The 21,488-nt window shown below is 38.6% G+C and overlaps 2 protein-coding genes across 2 annotated transcripts; both read right to left on the bottom strand.

Moving 5' to 3' along the window:
• Positions 1 to 805: 805 nt before the first annotated feature.
• On the bottom strand, positions 806 to 5,103 carry LOC125178259 (glutamate receptor ionotropic, kainate 2-like). Its single transcript, XM_047881597.1, has 6 exons — positions 5,100 to 5,103; positions 3,103 to 3,758; positions 2,605 to 2,801; positions 2,080 to 2,314; positions 1,342 to 1,488; positions 806 to 946 (listed from the first exon to the last, which is right to left on the bottom strand). Exons 1-6 carry the CDS (start codon positions 5,101 to 5,103, stop codon positions 806 to 808), a joined length of 1,380 nt encoding a protein of 459 aa, XP_047737553.1.
• A 6,552-nt stretch (positions 5,104 to 11,655) lies between these two features.
• LOC125178261 (glutamate receptor ionotropic, kainate glr-3-like) lies at positions 11,656 to 16,958 on the bottom strand. Its single transcript, XM_047881601.1, has 5 exons — positions 15,951 to 16,958; positions 15,296 to 15,492; positions 14,016 to 14,250; positions 13,660 to 13,806; positions 11,656 to 12,788 (listed from the first exon to the last, which is right to left on the bottom strand). Exons 1-5 carry the CDS (start codon positions 16,767 to 16,769, stop codon positions 12,621 to 12,623), a joined length of 1,566 nt encoding a protein of 521 aa, XP_047737557.1. The 5' UTR covers positions 16,770 to 16,958; the 3' UTR covers positions 11,656 to 12,620.
• Between the last annotated feature and the right edge of the window lie 4,530 nt (positions 16,959 to 21,488).

A 21,488-nucleotide genomic window follows, 5' to 3' on the forward strand; every position in this document is an offset into this window, starting at 1 on the left:
GCAATACTGCGAACTTCATTTCTATGATTTGTAATATTTATGGTTTTAGAATAAATATTTTCGTGTGTAAGTATTTTGAAAGCGATCTAATGGTTGCAAGTTCATAGCGTCAGAAGTTTTATTACTATGTTTGTAGAAATTTTTTTAGTTTAATTTTTTCTCTGTTATATTATTCACTTCATCTGTGCCTCGATCTGAGACCTTCACTCAAGCCTCCTTCTTGAAAGTAATCGTCCGTCCGGACACTGAAACCCTGTGCTAGCGCTAGTCGCACCATTGGTTAAGTAACGGGTTAATAAAGACACTTATGAACAGTTGCAATTTATTCACTTTAGCTCGCGTAATTGACCTTTACGACAACCTGGCCGAACACTGCAGGGATGACGACGTCTGTTTTATTTGTGTGTGGACGCATTGCCAGAAGTGTCATGGTGACAATTTCTACCGCCGTATGACTCATATGTTACGTTTCGAATAATGTGTCCTGAATTATGCATCTTTATTTTAAAACCTCGATATATAATATTTATTTAAAAGCTCGGCGCAGAATCCGAAAGCTCGATTATGCGCCACGCTGAATAGCCAATTAGATACAATACAGGATTTTTGATTTCGTAATTTTTTCGTATTTGACCATGATTCGACATGAATCGAGAACCCTCAAATTCAAGATTATGACGAAAATATAATTTTTTATTATGTCACACCTTAGAGCTAATTGGCTGTCGTTATCCTGAGTAATGTAGTCGTGTCAATTGTTAACAAAAGCCAAATTGATCAACAGGCTCAATGGTTTTGTAGCGACTCAGAGGAGCTTGCGGTCGGTCGTCCTCGAGTGCAGCCAAACTTCTGCGACGAAAGAGATGGCGGCCAAGGCGTAGCCGACGGGCATCAGGACGAAGGCACCAGCGAGATGTTGCAGACCTAGCGCAACTTGCCCATCGTCCTGTCGCCACATTTTATAAATTAAACAAACCCGAAGAATGTAGTGCACACCGAAGTTTTTAACGGATGAAGTTGTACATAAATGTTCATTTAAATAATAAAATATTCTACAATTACTGTCGGCAATAAATGAACAGGCCCTTCAGAAGATAAGTACAAATTTTCTTCAGTCGACAATTGTCATATTTTGATACAGGATATGGGGAAGCGCGTCTATCGCATGTATGAATCTTGCTTTAGCAACCGCTCAGAAAAGTTTTCAGATTATTTTTAACATTTGTACGTAAACTACCAGTATTAGTCATTATCGAATGTTGCTCTGTATTCAACTCATCTTGTAACAAAATGTATATCAAAAGTATCGTGTGTATAAATTTAATAAGAATTAAATTATACCTCGAGTTGTCGTTTTTCTTTGATGACATGATGCTTGTAAGCCTCTTTCAACAGCCCTGACTCTACCAGTCGCTGCATGTTGTCCGACAGGAGGCTGGTGTAGACTGTGTTCCGCGGCAGGTAGTACGCCACGTAGCTCGGGTAGATCTATCAAGTGCGCACGCAAAATTAATTTTATTAAATGAAGTGCCCAAATAAAAGCTTCGAGAATTTAATTCATTCATTAAAATGTCAGTCATTGATGTGGATACAAGGGAAAATAAATTTGAGTTGGGATGTCATAGATTGGGTCATATGTATTCGAAGGCATTAATTGTTTTCTACTGCTTGGAACTGTCTCTATACCTCTGAGTTTAACACTTGAAGTCAGGCCAGGCCGCTGAAATCTAAATAACAAAATGCCTTAAAATTTTCAGCCAAATTTAAGATTTTACCCATACAGTATGGTAGCTATTTAGGCGTGCGATTCACGCATGGTTAAATCTGCCGTTTATTTTTCCATTGAGTATGAATTCATCTACGACCCCTATGCGATAGAGTTGAAAATAAGAACCATTGTTAAATATTATTTTCTTTTACCAACAATCAATTTCTCTGTTACCAACAATTGTAAAATTATTTTTTTGGCCAAAGATTCAAAAAGTTTAGTAAAGGATCGTTGAACGTATTGCTTAGATTTTGTCTTCCAAAATTCTGATATGTTACTTGGTTTAACCACAGAACCAAAAATTACCGTACCACTTCTCTCATCATGTAGGTCTTGGAATTTAAGCCGAAGGAATCTCTGACGAACATGTTGTACGACTCTCCGTTGATGACTGCATGCGAACCGCCCGCCACTTTATTAAGGAACATGTCATCTCGGTCGGCAAACCGAAAGATGTGCAACTTTTTACCGATCTTTGCCAGAGCTTTATCCTCAGAATTCTTGAGCGCCTCGGGGACAAAGTTGCCAATGTTTGCCATGCTGGGTCTGTAAGAAATGGTTTGAATTTATCAAGCTTTTTGTAACTATGCGTATGATTCGAGCAATTTCACCTGGTTGGTAATGGAAGTTGAGTTGACTAAGAAAAAAACTTTTGTTTTTCTGTTCTTGCGAATTCATAATTACTTTGGATGGATGCAAAAAAGAGAGGACAAATTATGAGAGACAGTTTAGATTGAATAATGTTTGTTGATGTGAACAGGATTATTCAGTAAATTCATGCAGAGACTTTATGCTGAGAGTTCCGTAAAAGAGCTTATGCTGGCAGAAAAACGAACATTATTGGTGAAGCAGCTAATTCATCGATGGTTTCAATCCTTCTCTGCGGGACGGTAATGGTGAGGTAGGCCACCAGGTTGCCAGTGTAGGCCGTAGTGATGACGAAACTCACTGCCCACCACACGCCCAAAAATTCGTATTCCCACAAACCTCGCAGCCGCAAAGTCATACTTTGCCTGGTTAGGCCTCCCAGCACCTGAGCAGAGAGCATTTCATGACTGTTACGATCAAGAAATTTTTGTTCGCCGAAAAAAATACATAATAATTAAGTACCGAAAGAGCCCGAAGTTGTTTCAACTGACGAAGAGATATAAATCACGTTCTTTTATAGTAAAAAATGAGTTCTCCGAATGAACCACATTCAAGGAGTTACCAGAGGTCGTTTCCAGAGTCGTCATAAAATCAAGTCTGGTCTCACTCACGTATTTACATAAAAAGCTTGTAGCCAGAAGTCATGTCAACGCATTATCACATTAGGAATTAAATCAAATACTTGCCAGCAGAAATCCATTAATGAAGTCCCGGTTGTTGTGCATCACGAAGAGAGCCACAGTCAACAGGACGCTCTCGACGAAGGTCGCTGTCAGGAACAGTTGCCAGACGAGCCTAGCAAAAGGATACAAGAGGCCTCGCCACTTCGGCAACGGGTCCGGAACCTTGATCATGACACTAAAACCTTCGGCGAAGTAGGGGTAGGAAGCATCAAATTCGTCTGATCGAACTTCCGTGAGGAGTAAGTTGTTAATAATGAGGGACTTGTTGTTGTAAGCCAAATCCGCCAACATTCCAGTCCATCTCCCGTCCACTTGAGAGCCCCAGTTTCCATCAGCTGGGAAATCTTGAGCAGAGTATGTGAAATTCAACTTCTGAGCTAAGATATCGAGGATATCGAAAGCCATGCCTACGCACTTCACTTCCTTGGTCTTGTTTCCAATTTCAAATTTTACCTCCACCTTGGGTTTGTACAGGAACGGAAAATCCAGGCAGAATGTTGCTAATTCGAGATGGGATCCATCGAGGCTACGAATTTCATCAGAAAATATGTTATTGTAATTGCTCATCGGTTGCTTGAATCTACCAACTGAATGGAGTACGGACTGAGTTTTATTGTCGCTGTCGGCTATTGTATGTCGCACCTTATCAAACACGAATTCTGTTTTGGAAAAGGGTCGTATGAGCGATATAAACCTGGATCGCTGAACCAGCTTATGCTTGACCAAGTCTTGGTGATTCAGATGTTCGTTAAGAGATAAAAGCATAAGGTAGTCCGGGTTCCAAATAAAATATTTTTGCTCTTGATCAAAGAATGACTTCGGATCGTTGATGAAAACCAACAGACATGTCGTGAAATTACCTCGGATGAGATATGGAGGTATGGAACCGTCACTAAAATTGTATGCCCAAGTCATGAGAATCACAGGATGTATAGTCTTTTCCAATGCAAATCGAAGAGCATTTGAAGCTTCAATATCATCATTCACTGCAGGATCGATGATAATCAAAGTATTTGTCTTCGTTAGAATATTGGTCAAAAGATCGACTAGCAAGAGGCTCAATTGTGACGGTACGTATTTTGGCGACGTTGGAAACGACTCGACCACGCCTGATAAAATAAAGTGAGCCACCCCGAGCAGGAGCGGCGTTCTCATTATCTTTACCAACATCTCGGTGGCAGGGGAGCTTCATGGTGAATGCACCATTATATACCGCCGTTAAGCATCAATAATGAACAAGATATAAAGATTTCAATTTATTCAATCCATCGTGCACAAAATCGCCGATGGCTGACACCGGCGAAAAATATATAACAGATTTGCAAATGTCACACGCCTCCAGTGATCAACTAATTTTTTAATTCTGAACGACTTAAATAATGCAGTCAGCTTCTCTAGACAGGCCCACAACATTAATTATTGAGACTTGAAATTTTAAGGACGTTGGCTGGTTTCGTAAATAAATAGAATTGTGAATGAATATTCGTCCATCATTTTGGGACTTTATTCGACGCTCGCTTGCCAGAGCATTGAGAAACACGAGCATTGAGAGTATCGCAACGAATATGAATGAGGAACGGATAACGAAATGCTTACCTGAACACTGAACGTCGCAACTTTGTAACATAATCATCATCAAACATAGTAACATTTTCTATATACTCGTAATTGGTAGTTTAGGAGAAGATATAAATGTAAATGCTTTGTCTTCATTGTATTCGTAGCTTGAAGCTTTTTCTACCTACCCGATAAAAGTATTTTCAAACGTTTACCGCCAGACAATTATAGGAACTCTTATTTAATCGGAGGAACAATAGCTGCGCCGTCGGTGTGTTGTTGGTGCAGAAATATTCTCTCAAATCATAACACGCGAGCCTCAATGGAGGTAGGGAATGCATGAACTCTCGAGACATTAGTAAGACATAGACAGATGTGAGTAAATGTGTCAATGTGGATGAGGGGATTTATATGCTTTTTTTCATTCTTTGGGTCATACTGACCCATGTTAGCCCGCAAATGACGTATAATCAGAGCTACGTCCACTCTCTGCAAACCCTGCTGATAGAAAGTGAATCATTATTTGGGCAATGGCTAATACATTTTTCTGAGTAAAAAGGCACTTGGCTAGTATCATGTTGGAAGAACTACACTGCAATGCTAGGAAGCTTGCGTTGCAGCGTCCGACCATAGTTGGATCGTTTATTGGAACCTTTTTGTCAGTCTTACTGCTGAAATCTTCTAAGTAGCTCCATTCCATGTAAGTGAGCATACTAGCTGGTCGAATATTTCTCAAATTTTTATCCCGACGTCGTCCCATATGAGTGGCAAAAAGATAAGTCATTAATTAGATATTTATGTGCCATTAGACTTCTTTCTAGTGTCCATCGAATACTTTTGTTATTATTACTTATTAATTTTGTTTATAAGAGGCTTTGTAAATTAATTTGAAACTGAAGTTGGCAGCTGCTCGCAGTTTAGACTATTGATCCTACTGTGACCGCCTTGGTAATTCTATGGCCGGCTTGAATTAAAAAGTTCTGTTACCATGCTTTATAAATTTCACCCTCAATTTGTAAGTGCGAAGACCATCGATAATGCTTCATAGTCAATTTAGGCTGTGTTTCAAAGGCTTTTTCAGAGATTTTTTATTCAGAAAAAATTTCATTTTTGCCAATTCTAAAATTAAAAAGTAGAAAATTTTTAATTACTTCCAACCTATTTTTTTTAATTTTTTTTAATGAATACTCATAACTATTGATGGATATTTGCAAGCTACAAATATTACAAACAGTAAATTTTCTAATCAGACGAACTAACTTGTTGATTCACGAGGCACATGTGAGACGCTGCGTTAGCGGCATATACTAGCTCTTATGTACCACCAGTTAACTTGAAATAAATAACACCGCTTCAAGTAGAGCAACTGAAATATAATTGGCATAAGTGCACATCATTGAAAAACATCAATCTAATGCGGAACAGTTTCTTTGCAAGGGTCTGTTTTTTTCGTTCATATAGTCAATTTTTTAGAGAACAGGAGAGTGAATCGTATCTTCGAGATACTATCCACAGTGAAACGTTAGTGAAAGATTGTCGCGGATGAGTGAGGTTTGTAGGAATTCAGGTGTATATATAGTGACAGGGGAAATATTGTCCAAACTCTATATTATATTTTTTGCCATTTCCAAGTCCACATCGACTGGAAAAACGCTAATCATCCATATCACGCAATTCTGCAATCGTTATAAAAAATTATACCTTGGTTCTGTGTAAAACTGTTCAGGATATCTCCCTTAAATCACAATCATAATTCCTTCGTCCACTTGTTGAGTCGTTCGGATGCTGTGGGTTGTGATTAGTTTTCAAACAGAGTTAATAATAAGTCAACTTATGCTACTTTTGCGTCTAAAATTCCAGATTCGTGTCAAAATGTTATTAATAAATTCTTGTCCATGAGTTCAGTTTTGTATTAGCTTGAAACTGTTCATTTCTGGCTCACACAAACAAGGTCGCACTCGCAACTGTTACGGAAAGCTAACAAGCCTTACTAACGAGTTTCGAAATTGAAATTGTTCTTTTCACTTGACTAAAATTCCATGTTGGCGTTCAAAATGCAATAAATTTACCTGTGTTCCAGGAAGTATTCTTTACTCTGCGTCTTCTTCTGTATGTACGATGGAATTGTGGACTGAGATTCTCATTTCCCTAACAATATCGACAATGTCTCCCCTACTTCAATCGGTTCTTCAGAATCCAGATCAGCAGTCCTCATTTACCCTCTCACCTTTTTCCTCAAGTCCAAAAACTGCTCAAACACAGGGAACACTGAGAATAGCCCCAATGTGAGTCAATATGACAGCTAATATGGAGGTGGACACATAGACTATTTTGACCACACACCTTCATATCATTGCAAAAGAAGCAGTAATAATCTGCTGACAAATGCAACATTTATTTTAGTCTAAAGGTCATGAAAATTAAGCAGGAGCCGATAATAAAATGTATTGTCAATAAAACAGCAAATCCGATATACGTCATTGTAGTAAAATATTGTCCGTTTTTTTAAACTTATTTTGCTTCAAGCGTTGAACTATTCAAGCGGCATTAGGGCTCTTGAGAAATATACCTCATCGGAGAGTATTTCGACAAGTTCCTTGTCAAATATGTATTGGTTGGCTTGCTTATTTGTCTGTATGTTTTAGCGTTGAGCCGGGATGTTACGTTAACATATTTTCAAATGACAGTACGGTCGACCCTAGGTGTGCAGTACCTACATCGTTGAACTGTTTGCTAAGAGCATTTTTCATTTAAACAAGTGGCATCTGATTCCCTATGAATGCGCACCTTGGATAGGATTAGTTCGCTTTCAATTACTTATTACACTTGGATAGATCGTTACATCCACTTGACATGGTGCTGTGTTGCTTGCTAAGTCTTCTTAGTGATAGGGTTCAGGAAGCCATCATTTTAGTAAGAAGTTAAGTTGTGATTCAATTAGACATTCATTCATTATACCAAAGTGAACGTTGTACAATATTTTAACTTCGTAAATTATATTTGCTTCGCGCACAAAATAAAAATTGCCGGTATGCGTAAACACCGATTACCGTCAACGCCGCAATATATACCGGTGTTCTGGAAGCATCTCAAAGTTTTCTTCATTGAGTAAGTTACCATCGATATTATACGCTTATTTTTTGTGAACTTTGTCGTCGTATCGCTTCCCATCCATGCGTTGTGTCACGAAGTAGCATCCTCCCACCACGAAGTCTGATGAAAATGGCCGTGACTAAATGAGCAGTGCGCAGGCGTAAGACCAACAAAATTTTCGATTTGGGTTGAGTTCCAAGTTATTTGCAGCGTTTAACGATTAATTATCTTGTTCAAAAGCGAGTGAACTGACTCATTTGAATTTCATAGTCACCCGCATGTGTAAAATAACTAAGTTTTTAGTATATAACAACAAATAGTAGGCTAATAAATTTGGTAGGCTAATAAATTTTCCAACATTGATTAATATCCAAAGCATGTAGGACTATTGTGGGTTAATCCCTCGGCAAAATACGATTAAAATTTTAATAGAAGCCGTTGTCTCTGTTTTCCGTCGAGGTGAATAGTGATGTGAGATTTATGAGTTGCTGCATAGGTGCAGAACTTGAAGAGACACTTATACCTCTTGTTGTTGTAGTGCGTCCTGATGTGGCGATCGAGATCAGTTCTGTACAAGAATAATTTTATATCATCAATAACCTCACAGTTGTTACTAGGTTCGAGCGATAATGGCAAATAGCTGCAAAAGCCCAAATTGTTCGAAATTTATTAGTTTATTTCTTCATGATTAACAACCTAAATTAGAATCATTTTATAAACATTTATTAATAATTTTATTATAATAATTAGTTGTCTCGAAAAGTTTTATTGCGAAGAGGACGAGTAGCATCGTCCATTGACAATCACGGCAAGCGGTGAAAATTCTGCGATGTTCAGAATTTATAGCTCATGACTACAAAATAAATTACCTACTATTTAGTTATTTTCCATCATAATAACAAGTTATATCTATTTGCATGGTAACTCTATTCGAAATTTGGATGCGAAAAATAGCCGAAATTAACAGTGAAAGATAGGAATGAGTGTGGGATCTAATTTTTAGGGAGACTTGCGTAATGTGTCATCAACATTTTACTGTGGTCAATCAATATTCTATGAAGCATTGTCATGCATGGCCTAAAAAATATTTATCTTACACTCTGGAACGTTGAATCTGAAAATTGATCCGTTGACTTAATTCTACATATATAATAATTTAGTATAGCTTTTGGATTAGGGAATCAGCATTAATTAGGATAGCTGTTGGTACTCTTACCAGAGGCAGCAAAGTTTTCCAGTTGACGATTTATGGGAACCCTAAAATTCGTGCAATGCGTCGTCAGGGTGCGGAGTGGTCCCCATCCAAGCTGAGGTCAACGGCTCGACTGTTTAAAGTCTGAGCTCGACTGGTGAGCGAACTCCCGGCGCAGATCTCAAACACTTCGCGCGAGCCTTACTGTTTGTTGCTTATTGGTGTTATGGATCTTTTGTTGCTATTTTGATGTGAGTGTTGTGCTCGTTTGAATCAAAATTTTCCAAACAAAGCGGACGACTGCAGTCTGTTCACTAAAAAACAGTATTTATGCAACATCGTCGATGGCTCATGCAACAGTGTATGCGGCATCTTGATGTGCATCACATTATTTTGTAATTTTAGTAGCATTTGTGAGCAGAAATTTTAAGTTTTCAATGAAAACCATTAAGTTTTCAATGTTAAGAGACTAGGCCTGCAGTGAACAGCAAGTGATGATCCAATATTTTAATTCAGCTATCGACAGGGGTTGCAACTTAACTGTCAACATTGCCGTCAACTCAGCCATGAATGACATGACCCAGTTGACAACACTCGCACCTGGTCAACGAATTGTTTCAACTGTTTGCTTTCTTCGGAAGAAAGACCCCAGTAAAGCTTGGCTTCACTGCTTACACTGACTCTCGGTCACAATATGAGTTACTGGCTTTGAATTCTGGAAGTAGTGTTATTTTAAATCAGTCATCAACTTCTAAATTATAGATATATTTTCAATTCTATTTATGTTTAAATATAAGCAATTTATATGAGCACAGTATTGCCGATTTTTAGCCGACAATACTTACCTGAATATATAATGGAGTTAAAAATGATTCAGAAACGACTGAATTGTCTTTTGAAACCTGATTTTTTTGTATAATCAATGTGCATGTGTGATTGGAGCGAGATTATATAAGTGAGTTCCGGGTTTGAAGCCCAACCAACAGTAATCTGCGCTATTAAGGCACCCGACAGGGCATATTTGTGCTAATGAACGCTCTCATCACTATTACCATTATATTAACAGCAAATAGAGGATTGTTCAAGTTTATGTTATAATTTTGGTAGTAAATGGATATTAAAGGCAAATTACTTTCATGAAATTCAACTCAAACAACAACTTTCAATTGCGTTTAAATGTAAAATAAAATTTTTAATTTGCACAATTTCTTAATCAATTCAGCTTCGCATATCTGAAGCAGATCCAAACTATATTTTCTCATCACATCAACTGTAAATTAAATGATGACTAATAATTTGCAAATGCCATTAAAACCAGAATGGCAACGAAACTTTTCTCTGCATGATCTAATAGAAAATGATGACATATTGCAGCTAGCAGCTTTTGAATGTTCAGTTATTCAGATGAAGCTACTAAAATATGCTCCGGCCGATTCCAAGAAAATATCAACGGATTGTTCGGTGTGAAGCTGAGCAAAAACTTCCACCACAGTCAAGCGCATCACGAATCATTATTTATGAACCATTCATTAATTTGTCATTTAATTGAGATATTCAGCTATGCAGACTCGAATGCCATGCAGAAATCATTCCCGAATTTCGATGATGTGTTTTGAAGTTCGATGTTCGCTTAGAACTAAGATTCAGCTTAGAACTGCTTCATGCTAATTACATCGTTTCTGATCTTCCAGAATCTCTGATCGGAATTTTGGTCCCGGCTATCAGGATCAATATTGTTCTACATTATAGCGCGTGTTTATAAATTTATTTTAAAGGTTGAAAGAATAAAATTTAATCTCTTCTTTGAGATTCCTTTCATATAAAAGGGAGCCCGCCATATATTTCCAATCAAATGTTCGATAGTTCGATTCAATCAAATATTCGTTTCAATTATCAAGGCGACATATTCTCATATTCTATGCAAGCTCATGACAAGAATATTTGGATTCTTTACCTAATAAGCAAGAGTTCTGCATGGAATTAACCCAAAAAACACATAGATGTTTTATTTATATAATTTTATTCTTGATAACAGAATTATTGTTCGAAGCATAGAAGCCTTTAAAATCCAGAATGTTTAGTTATATCAGTTTTTAGTGAAGTCACAGTCCGCCTCTCACTTAAAATTTCATCTCTATTATATAACCATAATAATGCAGGAACTTTCAAAGTTCTGAAAATAATATTTATGTAATGAACGGAATCGATATTTATACTAATAAAATACTAATAAAATGATTAGATAAATAATTTCTACGTTATATAATGATATTAAAAGTGACAACATTCCTCATATTATTGACTAAGTGCGCAATTTCAGGGCTGTGATTACATTCAAATTTGAGTATGCGGTTTTGATCCTCCGTTGACGTCAGCGATGCTTGCACCACTGGCTTTTCTCAAAGAATTTAAATTCCTTCACTCAAGCGCTTTTTTGGAACGAATGCTGAATACGAACGAATGTTGCCTTCAAACGAACGCTGCCATCAAAAGAATGTTGCCTTCGAACGAACGCTGCCTTCGAACGAACGTTGCCTTCAAATGAACGTTGCCTACGTACGAGCGTTGACTTCAAGCTAACGTTGTCTTCAAACGAACGTCATTGCCTTTAAACGGACGTTGCCTTCAAACGAACGTTGCCTTCATACGAGCTTTGACTTCAAACTAACGTTGTCTTCAAACGAACGTTGCCTTCAAACGAACGTTGNGTTGCCTTTAAACGAACGTTGCCTTCAAACGAATGTTGCCTTCAAACGGACGTTGCCTTCGAACGAACGTTTCCACCAAACGGACGTTGCCTCCAAACGGACGATCCTTCAAACAGACGTTGCCTTCGAGCGAACGTTGCCTTCAAACGAACGTTGCAATCGAACAAACGTTGCTTCAAACGGATGTTGGCTTCAACCATGCATCGCCATCAACCAAACTTTGCCATCAACCAAGCCTCGCCTATAACCAATCGGCGCCTCCAACCATGCCGGCGTCGTCATTAACCGAATGTGTTCGTTAATAAAGCTAACCAGATGTCGCCTCATTGTGCACGTTTAGAATCGGCTGTGCATTGTGCATGTTTTGCGTTTGTGTGCACTGTGCATGTTTAGAATCATTGATCATGTATAGGAGACATTGCACTGTAAGGTCGTTTACAGAACCACAACCACCATCAGCAGTGTATTAGCGTCTGAATAAAAAGGATTAGATCTCCTAACTAGGATCCATGCCAGCCTGCGCGCATTATGGAATCATAAGCCGGAGCGGCCGCGAACTGTGTTTGGGGAATGCATGACGCCATGTAGATTTGTACACAACAAATCATTCATTAAAATTTTCAGGTATGACTGATAATTTTGATTCCATGAAAAAGTTATTCAAAATAAGTTGATAATTTTGGTTGAAATGCCATAGCCATCTTTTCCTAGAAACAAATTTTAAACTCACAGCTGTTCCCAACATTTTTCAATGTACAATTCAAAAAGAAAAAGAATAGCCGCAGTTCTGTACCAATGCTTTCTTTTTTATGTTAGCTCAATTGAATCATTGTGCAAAATTCAACATCGCAAAAATGTGCTTGGTTAAACATCATAACGCTATTTAGTTGCGCGATTATGAATGGGATATATGAAATTTATGGTGGTATACTAGGCAATTTGTGTGCTGGAAAATATCTCCCATTTGAAAGCTATCCCACAAACAACGTTTCCATTTTGAACGTATTTTTGCCCTGTCGCACTCGACGCGCCGTGAGCAGCTCCAGCAGGAGGCACAAAGTTGCGACCGCGTACAGGCAGAGGCAGAGGATAAAGGCGGCCGCGAGGTGGGGCATCGTCAACGCCTGCAGGCCATCATCCTGAGAGATGGAGCTTTGACAGTCATTACGGCGCACCAAAATATAGTGCGAGCTTTGACAGTCATTACGGCGCACCAAAACATAGTGCGAGCTTTGACAGTCATTACGGCTCACCAAAATATAGTGCGAGCTTTGACAGTCATTACGGCTCACCAAAATATAGTGCGAGCTTTGACAGTCATTACGACTCACCAAAGCATAGTACGAGCTTTGACAGTCATTACGGCTCAACCAGAATATATTGCGAACTATAAGCTGGGAAATTTGGCTTTACTATTTCCAACCCTTATATAGCAACAGACAAATTGGAACGTGTACAAACAACTCTCTGTAAAGGAATACTCCCAATGGACAGCATACTCCTCTGTGCAGCGTGCCTTTTTAAAGCTTTGAGCTTTGTTTTCTTAGGGTCGTGAAAAAATCGCATGGAATATAGTGTTGACGTAAAGAGTAACGTAATGTCAACTGTTAAATTACCAGAAGCAAAATACTCTTACTCGTGCATTTTTATCAGTCTTCAAGGCACCAGATAACATCAATCATGAGCTTGCTTGATTAAGATTTCGCTCACTATGTTCGATCGGAAATTCAATCATCTTTTCTACAACAAAGATTTTTTTATAAAAGTTTTTCAACCAAACAAATATTTTCATTCAATCCACATAAATTCACCGCAGCCTGCTGTTGTTACGTCAATTTTTTTACAGATTCTCATTTTTTGAAATAATTCTGAACCAACCTGTTCAGTTATTTCAACAAAGCACGCCTCAAAACATTTTTTCTTCCGTACAAATCTCCATGTATTAATACAGTTCTATACTTGCAGAACAAATGTTTTAATACCGATACTCGGCCGTAGCATGGAACTTGCCTGGTCAGGCGGGGCGTCCTTCATCATGTGTTTGTTGTAGAGCTTCCCGACGAGACCAGCCTCCACGAGGCGCTGCAGGTTCTCAGACAGCAGCTCCGTGTGGGGCGTGTTCTTGCGTAGGTAGTACACTACGAAACTTGGGTACAACTGCGTGCCACAAATACAGTCGAAATAATTATTCGTGAAGTATATTTGAACATCTAAATATATTACTTACAATAACAAAAGGAAATAGATCGTAAATTGTTGTCGCTTACACGTCAGAATAATCTCTAATTTTTGTGCATGATGGAAGAATGTCGCGCAAGGCTAATGTTGCAAGTGAAATTTTTTGTTGATGCTCAAGTGATTCTTACCACTTCTCGCATGAAGTAGCACTGAGTCGTTAAGTTGAAGTAATTCCTGTAGAAGTAGTGGAATGATTGCCCATTAATAACTGCATAGGTGCCTTTCGTTACTTTGCCCTTAATCACTGAGTCCCATTCGCTGGCCTCGTATAGATCAAACCTTGCTCCAATTTTCGCCAAACTTGGGTCGGACGACTCACGGAGCGCCTCCGGTACGTAGTTACCGTAATTTTCCATCGCCACGCTGCAAAAATATTACCAGGAAAATCTTCCCGTGATTAGCATTTCAATCTTCGCTAAAGAAAATATAATGAGTAAATGTCGTTACACGATTGATGATTCATTTTGAGGAAATTTGCCACGCAGATAATAAAAATTATCGGAATGGAAGCTCCTCAAGTATTTTTGCAGTGGATTATAGAAGTAAAAAATTATGTTGGATCTATTGATACTACTAATTTTTGTTTTAAATAAATAATAATAAAGAAATAAACCCACATAACTAAATGAATTAAATTGTACCAAGTGGCTGAAAAATATCGGGTGAGGTCAGATTTATAAATAATTTTTACTATTATCCGAATCTCCGGTCCAACCATGAGGGTCTAAAAAGCAAGTACACAAGAATTGAATCTCCAGCCGTAACATGATTCTAATAATAATAAATAATAAGAATAGCGGTTTCAGCGTTTATTAGGCCGTAGGCCTGTCGCCGATTCTTAACATCGCAGAACATTCACAGAATTTTGCGGTCTCGAACTCGCAACTCACTGCTCAAATTCTGCTGTGCTTACCCTCCCGGCCTCCTTGCCGATTCTGACCAGAAACTGGCGCACAGAGCTGGGACCGAACCCGCGCCTCTCTGCGCCAATCTCGGTACTCTGAACTTTAACCACTGGGCCACCCTGCCTAGTTTTTGATTCTCCACTGGATGGCAGGGAGAACTGCCATCCAGTTCATTGGGAGAGCTTTACTATATTGGGAGGTAAAATATATAATATATATGAAACAGAATGTTTAGTAGGAGTCGGTGTCGGGTAAATGGATCAGAATCAACATTGATAATGTATGTAAAACATTTGAACAGACTTTAACATACAAATTTAGTATGGTTCAATTGAATATGAATCATGTAAGTACTTAGCATATAATCTATCCAGAGAATGTTATTCTTCATCATAAAAAAATACTTATATGTTTTTAGAAATGAAATATGTTATAGAAAAAACATTAAATCAATTTATATGTTTTTAAATAGATTCAGTGTGGTGCAAATTCGTATTACTCACATGACATTCGAGTCGGCCAGTTCGTCGATTGTTTCAATGCGCTTCCTAGGCACGGTGATGGTGAGAAAGGCCACGAGGTTACACGTGTACGCCAGACAAAGAACATAGCACATGAACCACCACGTGAGCATCCACACGTGCATCCACCAACCATGCACCTCATTACTGTAGCCTTGGTTTGACAAGCTGGCCAGCATCTGTGGATATATTTGCATAAGTTAAAATTTGAATATACTGAGATAAATTCTTAAATGCTGCGAATTCTCCACGATAAGTTTTGATAAAACATATTGGCCAGTAAGATTGAAGACATGTTATGACTTAACCTTTTACCAACAAACGGTAAGTCTGATTATCAGTTCTTTATATAGGAATAAGAACGGCGAGAATTAAAGTATCCGCAAACCAAGAATTAAATCACTAGGCTCTTTCGGCATTGGTCAACACGAGCAAATTGTTAAGCGTGTTTAGAGATCGTGAATTTGAGCGTCAATGCAACGTTAAGTTTACCTCCTGCAGATACTACATTGATCTTAAATAAAGTGGCAAGATTCAAGAAATCGATATAGAAACGAAGAGGTCCTTTCGAAACAATAACTTAGTCTCTACCACAGTATGCGCTTTGGGCTACACTCGGCATAATTTCATCACTTACCTGTAAAAAACCTTTGTGATGAGGTTTGAAATTTTGCATGAAGGACATCACAAAAGTGAAGAGCAGCACCGCCACGACCGCCATACTGACGATATATACCCAAACCTGGCGAGTGAATGGGTATAACAATCCACGCCACCTCGGCAACGGGTCAGGGATCTTGAGCATGATGCTGAACCCTTCACTGAAGTACGGGTACGTCATGTCGAAAGCCTCCTGCCTGTCTAACGTCAGTTCGATGTTATTAATGATAATAGATTTGTTGTGGTATAGTAAGTCCGCAAACATTCCGGTCCACGTTCCATTTTCTTTGGATCCCCACCGACCATCGGTACTTTGATCTTGCCACGTATACGTGAAGTCAAGTTTCGCAGCCAAGATGTCTAGCATATCAAAGGCTGCTCCAGGACACGTGTTGTTGGGTCCATCGTACATGAAAGGAAAATCATAGCATATTGATGCCAAATCGATATTTACTTTTCTGAAGCTGTCAATTCTTCTTTTAGGTTGTTTGAACTTGTGCTTATAGGCCTGGGAGTCCCACATGCCAACCAACAGAAGAACTGTTTTATTTGCTCCTGGGGGGTCGAAAATACTGTGACGTACATTGTACAGTAAAAATGACTTTTTCGAAGCGCTTGGTCTGATCAATGTTATGTATTGCGATCTTTGCACTACGTTGTGATTTGCAACGGCGTTGTGATCAAGGTCCGCTCTCAAAGAAAAAAGGACAATAAGTTCCGGGTTCCAGACCAAAGAACTAGCAAGCTGATTCAAAAATTGCGATGGGTCATTGCAGAAAACCATAACGACAGTCATAAAGCTTCCTCGGATAAATTCCCTGGGAATTGATCTATTTGTGGTTAACGCATCCCAATAATACACACTCCAAGGAGAAGATGTATTGGCCAAAGTCAAATCGACGACGTCGGAGAAACTCTCAGTGTACCTTAGTGCTGGGTCAAGTAGAAGCAACAAATTTTCCTCTGAAAAATTTATCAAAATTAATTCGCTAAAAACAGACTTCAAACTGTCAAATTTTTGTTCTTGGCTTTTTGTCCCTTCAATTACGATTTGAGTAAATTTGCCGCAACTGCGAGTGGGAAATAAAAGAATCAGAAGTCCAATCATCAGTCCCCGCAACATTGTGGATTTGTTCTTCGGTGTGAAATTTTTTGATAAAGTTATTTCATTTTAGACTGCTTCGATATATAAATACTGGTTTTTACTATGTTTTATAGTAGCAGATATTCGTGACCAATTAAGGCGCTGTAAAAACCCTGGTTTTTAGTGTATTTCGGGCCGGGTAAGAGGTCGTCATGCCCAATCCAATTTCGATGTCTCAGGTAGGTAGCAGATCACGTACTAGATTGTGCACGGCATTGCCCCTGCCTTATGACTACATCGCTGATAATGAGTGCGAAACAATGCACTGATGATTTAATAATCATCTCGGTAATAAATCAACTCAGATTCGACTTTGTGAAGATATCGTGCGTCGTGGACAGCCATAAAATCATCTTTAAATCTCTGTTAAATATTCTTATGCCCGTGCATCCTTCATCGAATTTAGCACAGATGATTGTGGCAGTTCAAGATAAAAAACAATACGTTGCACAGAAACAAATCAAAGTTTTCGGTAAATTGAAATTGAAGTGTCGCTTCTCCATATTTTATTATACATTAATTTCTCAGTTCTCCTTGCATTTATCCGCGCAAAAATTTAATACAGCTTGAGTGACCAATTATGGTCGCTTCTTGTTCATGAATGGAACCGAGTAAATCTTATCGTTTTTATAATAGATTTAAACTACAAAGATGTAACGTAAGCAATGACGTCAGAAAAAGTGAAGCTGTCATTCGCAGAAAAAATTAATTTCCCAACAGAATATCAAAAACACAACTTAAATGAAACTGAAATTCATAATTTTATTAACATACCTGGAAGAATCGACGCGAAATATCATATTTTACGCACAAGTAAGTACATAACGCAGAAGCATTGCACGAGTCACCAATGCACAGGCTTAATTAAGGTTGCCGAAGAGAGAGTGCAATGCGCTATTCATATCCTCTGTACAAAAAGCACCGACGAACCGTCTAATTTGCGTAAAGAACAAATGAGAAGATTCATCTTGGAGGAGGAGCAGGAATTACCATGAGTGAATTTTTATTAAAAATGTAGTAATAGTCGTATCCTTTTTCTGCAAAATATTACCCGTCACATTCATGATATTGATAACAAACGCTATTCATTAGAGTTATTTTGTCTTCCCGAATTATTTAGTTTGCATCGACTGGTGACAATAATGATTAGCGATTGTTGCCGAACTGTTTTGCTGTACGTGAATTTTGCAGGAATTAATAGACCAAATGTGCGAATTTGAATATGTGCTCATCAAATTATTCGGTTATGGGCATGAATAATCTGAAAAAAATATTTCACTATTAGTCACAAGGCCTCCAGTATAGAATAATTAAATTGCATCTAGTGCCCAAAATCGTTTTGTTGTTTTGGCAAGTCCCGCTGCTGAAAAGTTACTCCAACTACTGCGAAATTCACCATTATGTTGAAGCATCAGATGTGGTTTGCGAAAGGATGTGTCAAATGACGCTAGTGACGCTAGTCCAAATCTTCAATGCCCTGCGATAGGGAAAATTACAGATTTTTTCAGTATTTCGTTATCAATTAAAGCCTAACAATATCATTTCGTCCCGACCGTGAACTAGCGAACTAAGACAAAATCGACAAAATTACCTCGAGAGAAATATCACCGTAAATAGGAGGTCAGGAATGTATATTCGAAGTTTCGTTCAAATCGGTTCAGTAGTTTAGAAGAAATTTCTTAGTCAATGCGAATTTTTTCCTGTATTTCTGTATAACTCACGAATGAAGTTGAAAAATCGAAATACTCGAATGCGAAAGTATAACCGGAAACATTTTCAGGAGCTAAATATCACCCATGGTATCACTAGCACACTAGTTCAACCATGAGTCTTACAAGGTTCAGGCCAAAGTGATAGATACTGTGATGTCCGACCTAACAAACTATGTCATTATTTTTCCTTCAAAATTTTCATCAGTCTTATGTATGATAAAGGTCAATGTTACAAGAGCTCGACGCATTCTAATACCCAGCATAACTAAAAAGACGTAGAAAAAATGAGACGGTAGAAAGTATCTGAAATATATATATATATATTTTTTTCTGGTAATAAACCATAAAAATTCCATACTATAGCCTGAGACGTGCCCAACTGGGGGTCAGCTTAGCTCAGTACCTGAACGGTGTGTATTTCATGCATTTAAAGCAATTACGTGTATCAAACGTATATCAATTTTTGTTCGCAATATACCGCCTCTAGAATTCTAAATGCCAACTTTAAAATATACCATTTAGAATAGAATAGAAGTGTCGGCCCTGAAGAAATAGGCCCATAGCCTGTTGCCGATTCTTGATTTTTTCGTGACTTGATTCACAAGGGATCCGGCCTTTGGAAACCGATCTTTCCATAACTGACGATTGATTGAAATAGCTGCTGGACTTAGTGCCTGGTCCGTAATTTGCTAGGCATTTTAAGACTGAACATATGCTCTTGCATATATAGCTTCGTCTAGTGTGTTTTTGAAGATGTTCATACTCGGAGCGTCAACGATGCTATCAGGGAGGCTGTTCCACATGTCGGTGACTCGAAGCGAGAAGAAATTTTATCGCATGGATGTGTTACAACGCAATTTTTTTAGTTTATAGCCGTGGCCCCTGGTGTTGGTTTTGTTTCAAATTCTAGTAATCCTTCTGTGACCTCTGTGACCTTGTATAAGCCATGAGTATACTTGAATGCTTCAATGAGTTCCCCACGCAGACGTCGATAACGGAGGCTTGGAAGCTTCATAATCTTCAATCTTTCCTCAAAGGACTTGCCTTTCAAGCCCGGAATTATCCTTGTTGCACGTCTTTGAACACTCTCTATTAAATTTTTGTCCATATCAAGTTTCGGTGACCACACGACGTTTCCAAACTCTAGGTTCGGGCGCACGACAGCAACAAACAACTGCTTCATCGCTTCTGCATCTAGAAACTCGAAAGAGCGTCTGATCAGTCCAAGTCGTTTATTGGCTTTATTAACTTGATCTTCAATATGCTTAGAAAATTTCAACTCATTGTCGATATTAACTCCTAAATATTTTTCCATTGTCGTCTTTCCGCGGCTGCCCTTAAAATGTCTTTTAAAAATATTATTGCTAGAAATAAATGGCGCTAAATCTTAAAAGTAAAAAATATGTATATAGCGTGCGTCAGCACACTCCTGTAACATTCAAGCATTCCTGTCAGGATAAAAGTTAAGCATCACGAGAAATTGACATATCATTGTACAAACGTTCTCTTGTACACCCAAAACAAGGAGAAAGCTCAATAATCGTCAAATTGCCCTTTATGTCTAGACTCTAGACAAATGAGACAGAAATGAACAAGACGCCAATCGACGAATAGGTCCACGGTTTTCTGTATTTTATTTTAGATGTAGAATTTTATCAATGGCGTGCTGTTTTTCACTCATATAGGCCTAATTTTTGGCCCAGCTCACCGGGACGACAGCCAAGTTAATCGTCGCCGCCGATGCAGTTGTAGACGCCATCGCAGACATAGCAGATGGGCACACACAAGCCGTTGTTGCATTGGTAGGAGGCGTCGTTGCAGTCGCCGGCCTTGTCTTCTGCGGTTGCATCACATCAGACAATTTAATATCTATCTTAGTTAGTAGTACTTCGTGATCATTTAATGCTGTCATTTATTTCGTGCATTCTGACATGTGAATGGACAATTTGTTCACAGTTTGGTAACTTCTCTAATCATCTAATGGGAAGGCCCTCAACCTCGATTTCGCACAGACTTTGCGTCTTTATAAACTTTCTAACATCATCATTAATAAAGAACGTACCACTGCAGTTGGTCTCATCATCGTTGCCACTGATGCAGTCATAGTAGTTGTCGCACACGAACGAGTTGGCGATGCATAGTCCGTCAGGTCTCGAACAAATTTACGGCCGGACCCGCGGCCGGTCTCGCGGCCGGAAAGGTTTTCTTAGTGTTTTATGTTTTTTCTAGGTTTTTGTGTTTTTAATGACGTTAGTCCGTCGCTGCATTCGAAATAGCCTTCGTAGCACTCGGTCACGCCTAGCGAAACAAATCAAATCAACTGCTGTGCATAAGTCTTATTTCGCTCAAATAATATAAATGTCAAAATGATAGTATCAACAATTTAACAGATAATCAATGAAAATTAAATGAGCTTTTCTGTATGATGACAGTTACGTTACATTTAAGATTATATTGGGGGCCGTATACCCTGGGGCCGTATTATCAAAACTTCGTACGTACCTACGCAAAATCGACCTACGAGTGGCGTAAGTGCTGACTTTATGACGTAACTCTAGTCTAGAGGTGGTATCATCAAAACATTTGCACGGGAAGATACGTAACGTAACTGTACGCCTGCTCGGAGATGTCGTAAGTGAAGTTCCCCACAAGTTTAGAG

Source organism: Hyalella azteca, unplaced genomic scaffold (assembly GCF_000764305.2).
Source record: "Hyalella azteca isolate HAZT.00-mixed unplaced genomic scaffold, Hazt_2.0.2 contig1118, whole genome shotgun sequence".
In the NCBI taxonomy this organism is placed as follows: domain Eukaryota; kingdom Metazoa; phylum Arthropoda; class Malacostraca; order Amphipoda; family Hyalellidae; genus Hyalella; species Hyalella azteca.